Source organism: Myotis myotis, unplaced genomic scaffold (genome assembly GCF_014108235.1).
Source record: "Myotis myotis isolate mMyoMyo1 unplaced genomic scaffold, mMyoMyo1.p scaffold_m19_p_2, whole genome shotgun sequence".
Lineage (NCBI taxonomy): Eukaryota > Metazoa > Chordata > Mammalia > Chiroptera > Vespertilionidae > Myotis > Myotis myotis.
The window spans coordinates 60176507-60181719 of record NW_023416324.1 but is presented as its reverse complement, the minus strand read 5'-3'; the positions used below and the strand labels follow the sequence as shown (position 1 = coordinate 60181719).

The 5213-nt window shown below is 37.2% G+C and overlaps 1 protein-coding gene across 1 annotated transcript; it reads left to right on the top strand.

Moving 5' to 3' along the window:
* Nucleotides 1-712: 712 nt before the first annotated feature.
* On the top strand, nucleotides 713-1057 carry LOC118675536 (P antigen family member 3-like). The gene has a single exon (XM_036348458.1). It carries the CDS (start codon nucleotides 713-715, stop codon nucleotides 1055-1057), a length of 345 nt encoding a protein of 114 aa, XP_036204351.1.
* Nucleotides 1058-5213: the final 4156 nt, after the last annotated feature.

Here is a 5213-nt window from a genome sequence, read left to right as displayed (position 1 = left end):
ACTAAAAATGGATCTCCCATTTGACCCAGTGATCCCACTTCTAGGAATATATCCCAAGAAGCCAGAAACGCCAATCAAAAAGGATATATGCACCTCTATGTTCATAGCGGCACAATTCACCATAGCTAAGATTTAGAAACAGCCTAAGGGCCCATCAGCAGATTAGTGGATTAAAAAACTGTGGTACATCTACACAATGGAATACTACGCTGCGGTAAAAAAGGAACTCTTGCCTTTTGCAACAGCTTGGATGGGACTGGAGAGCATTATGCTAAGTGAAATAAGCCAGTCAGAGAAAGATAAATACCATGTGATCTCACTCATTTGTGGAATATAGAGGACAACATAGACTGATGAACAGGGACAGATCCAAAGACAGAGAAACAGCAATCAGACTATTAATCCCCAGAGGGAAAGTAGGGGAGGGTGGGGATAAGGGGAAGAGATCAACCAAAGGACTTGTATGCATGCATATAAGCCAAATCAATGGACATGGACAACAGGGGGATGAGAGCATGAGGGGGTGGGGGAGGAGTGGGTTAATGGGGGAGAATGAGGACACATTTGTAATTCCTTAACTAATAAAGAATTTAAAGATTAAAAAAAAGAACATGGTGCTTTGCAGTCCGAGTTCCGGGAGAAGAGCAGGCGAAAGGTCGCTGCGTTCCTTCCTTTCAATTCTTTCTCGTTACCTGAGACTCAACTGTGTGAAATGAGTCGGCATACAACACCCAGGCTCGATTGGAGTTCAATACTGGTGGAAGATGAAGAATCAGACCAGCCAGTTGCAGCCGTGGTTGACCAGGAGCCCAGGGATGAGCAACCTCAACAAGAGGAGCCACCCACTGAGAGTCAGGATATTGCACCTGATGAAGAGCACGCAGATGCAGGAGCACCTGAGGTTCAAGGAGCTGACCTTGAAGCTGATGTTCAAGAACTGGAGAAACCAGTGACTGGGGTTGAGGGTGGAGATGATCCTGAAGTCATTGGGTATGCTTGTGCAAATCCAGAGCCCATTGAAATGCCAGAAACAGGGGAAGGAAAACCAGCCATTTAAAGGAAGATGATCTGAAGACACACAGATTATTCTTATGTTGGATACTTCACTGTTAAAGTTCTCTCAATAAAGTTTTACACCATTAAAAAATAAATAAATAAATAAAAATAAAAAAAAATAAAAAAAAGAACATGAAGTTATTGTGGGTGGAGGGAGGTGGCAGAGGGTAAAGGGGGGATAAATAGTGACAGAAGGAGAAGTGAACACACGATACAATATACAGATGATGTATTATAGAATTGTATACCTGAAAACTACATAATTTTATTAACCAGTATCACCCCAATAAATTCAGTAAAAATTAAAACAAAACACAGAGACTCATGTTCATTATCCAAGGTTCCACTTTCCTGGCAATGGAGGGCCAGGTAGCAAGCTGATGGGCAGGTGACTGACTCCTTGGTGACTATGAATCAGAGAAAAGTGAGGTATGTGCCCTTTTAGATAAAGTAAGATAATAAACATTAACATTCTTAGATGTTTGCCATTTCCTAGGCCTGTGATGAACACTGTGCATAACCTCACTTAATATTTGAATTTACTAAGTATTCTCACCTTACTAAAAAGGAAACCAAACCATAGAGCCAGCAAGTCACTTGTTCAAAGTCACATAGCACATGAATGGCTGAGCTGAGACTGAGGCCGACACATATCAGGCCTTATGATGCACAGGTCCACAGTCCTTAGTTAACTGGGGTCATATGTATTTCATATTTCATAATTTTTAAGACTTTAGAGAAGTACTGGTAAACAGTTCATGTACATTATAGCACCCTTAGTGGGGGTTGGGGTGGCATCTCATTATCAAATATATGACTATATCTGTAATAAAAAACACAAAATTCACACTGACATAAGTAAAGACTATAAATCGCCTCATATCAATTCAGGTCACATTTTTTTTTACTAAATGAATCATAAAACAGCATCTGTTTTCAGAGATTTTTGGATTTTGGAATTGTTATACAGGATTCTGGGCCTGCACTTCCTTATAAATACTGAGCTTTGTTCACTAAGTTGAGTGTCCCTCTCTTTCCTGGATAGTGCTGACAGAATACTGCTGATTCTGACTCCTTCTTTAAGGTTTCATGAGTCCTCAGCCTTTGAATGAGCAGGTTTCTGTTTTGGCCAGGGTAAAATGCCATGGCCTCCAGGGCTAGCTCCAGGCCTCGGGCTTCACGCCCTTCTCCCACCACCTGCCACACCTGAACACACACACCCCTGCACACCCAGCCACTACACTAAGGCTGTGGGCTCTTCATCCCAGGATTTTCTTTCTTAGGAACCTGTCTTTCCTCTAAACAAACACATAACCAAACAAAAAAATTAAAGCTTGTTAAGTTAAAGAGATACATACATTAATACACACACAGATAGATGAGAAAGTATGTTTAGATTCATAATAATGATAAAAAGCTTACTGAACATTATTGCTTTTATGACTTTTAATAGAATAGAATGGAATGAGATATAGATGTATACATATATACATACCTATCTATACACATAGCATAATATGGAAAGAGACCTCTATATTTATTATATTGGCACACTTGCACAAAAACTTTAATGACTTTAACAAAGCTGAAGCTTCTATACTAGTTGAAGATTTGGGAACCTGCATCCCAATATTCTCTCTCCCTTTCATGCTACCAGTTTGATTTTTTTTTTAATTTGGGAAAAATTAAGTCACCTTTTTCATCAGATTCTTTAACTACAAAATGAAGATGAAAATAAATGTCACTCATTTCATCCTATACTTCATAGCAATATTTAAAGAATTATTAAGATAACATAAATTTGTTCTAATTCCCTAGAAATAGTGTGTTGGATAAATCAAACACACTAATGTAGTAGTACTTCAATAATATAGAATTGATAATAGACAAATAGAATTTATACATAGAAAATTTCCGTAAGTTAACAGGCAAGGTAATACGAACCTTACAGTCATATTAAATGGGTGGCATTATTAGCTAATTAATTTTGCTAAAGTATTACAAAGGTAAAGAATTTCAAAAGTTAATAATTGCTCATGCTCCAAAGTCACCCTTAAGCCAGGTCTCTTTAATGCCATGGATTATTAGAAAGCCATTTTATTCCATATTATGCACCATACATAAGAATATATATATGTATGTATATATATATATATATATCCCCAATTAATTAAATGAGTTATTATGTGAAATAGAATTTTTATCAAACTCCTGAATAAACCAATACTCTAAAATAATAGAGATAATAACCATTTAATTATACAGCAGGTCTTCAAATGATGTCTTTTGGCTCAACATCATTTCATTATAATGTTGATGAGGGGAAAAAATCAGTTCTGGTCCAGGGCCACTGTCTGTGTGAAGTTTGCATGTCCTCCCCATGTCTGAGTCAGTTTTCTCTGGGGGCTCCATTTCATCCCACATCCCAAAGACATGCATGTGAGTGCATTGCCCTGTCTACATTGTCACAGTCTCAGCGAGTGTGGGCGTGTGTGCGTAGCCCTGCATGGGAGGGTGCTCCGTGCAGGGTGGGCTCCCATCTTGCTCTGAGCTGCCTAAACAGGCTCTGACCACACTGGACCCTGAACTGAAATACACAGTTTGGAAAAATGATTATCTTATTTGTTTTATTAGTCTTTCTTAAATGTATGCATAACTCACATGTATTTCAATGTTTAATATTAGAAGTCCTTGGGTGTCTCAACTTTGATGATGTTATGGTGAACAGAAATATGCCTTAGGAATTTAACTTTTGTTTATATCAATTAGCCCCATGGTACAACTGGTTTCATTATACATTGTTCTGCTTAAATTTTCTGTTTCCAAGAACCCATTGATGACATCAAGGACTCACTGAATATATTATATTGCACAAGAAGAACAAGTAAAATAGTTAAAAGGAAAATGAGACAAGTTACCAAATTTTTAAAATTTTATTCTGCCAGAGAATACTACAGGAAAGCCATGTAATGCTATAAAATCTATAGATATAGGTATAGATATAATTTATATTTTAAGATAAGCATCAATTTCTAACTAGATACAAAATATTATGTAATGACTAAAAATGAGAGTGGCTTTAAGAAATTCTTTAAATACTGTGTGAAGCATCTAGATTAAGAAAGGAAAATTCAAATAAAGGCAAAATAAAGGGAGAAAAATACTATAAAGTAAAATAAGGATAATGAGATTATAATAATGGTTGATGAACACCCACATATTGATTTGAAAATTTTGAGACTCGATGAAAATAATAGCCATTACAAATGAATGGTTTCTTTATAACATCAATGAATATTAAGTTCAGATAAAGATGTCATTTCCATTGAAAGTGAGTCGATTATTAGCATCACCAAGTCAGAAATGGGCAATATTCAAAACTGTTAAATATTCCAAAGTCCATTCTGATAACATCCTACTATTATTGAAATTCAACCCATTATCTTTGAAAAGTAAGACATGATTTGCAGCAGCTCTTTGAAGTAAACACAGAGAAGCAATCAAGTGATTTGAATACCTATCATGCAAGTTGTCTGGTCAAATAAGTACAATAAAAGCATGGAATAGCAGTTATAAGTACAGACTTATGAGAGGGAGCCAAAAGACACATTGCCCTGGGTCAGATAAACTAGCCGATTTCCTTAGACAGTGCCTTAGTGAGCTCACCTAGTCCTGGGCCTCACCTTCATTCTTCCAGGCTTAGAAATCTTTCTTTTTCTTCTTTTCAGTACACTGGTAATGAATGTACCTCTGAAAGACAGATTTCCATTGACCAAGCTTACAAGAATGACATACACAAGGAGAATTACATTTTCGTATTTTTACAATAACAAACACGACTCTCAAGGGAGCTGGCACACATCCTTCAGCCATTACCCGTTTTCTTCTTGTAACCACACTGGACGGATACTTACTTTGTTCACCAGAAGAACAGTCTCAGGCTCTGCAGGAATCCATGTCAGAGGGAAATGTGGTGGCAGCACAGTGAGTATAGTCGGCCTGGAGTCTAATGACAAAATCATCTGCATTTGCTATTGCCTTTGGCTATAGATGGTGAGGGAAAGAAAGAAATCAAGGAAGTGGAGTCATCATCCCTAGAAATTGCTTCTAGAAATTAGACTATCAAAGGGAATTGAGATGTCAAGGCTAGCAGAAAG

Coding starts and splice junctions, on each gene's coding strand:
- LOC118675536 (XM_036348458.1), top strand. CDS start 713: ATGAGTCGGCATACAACACCCAGGCTCGATTGGAGTTCAATACTGGTG.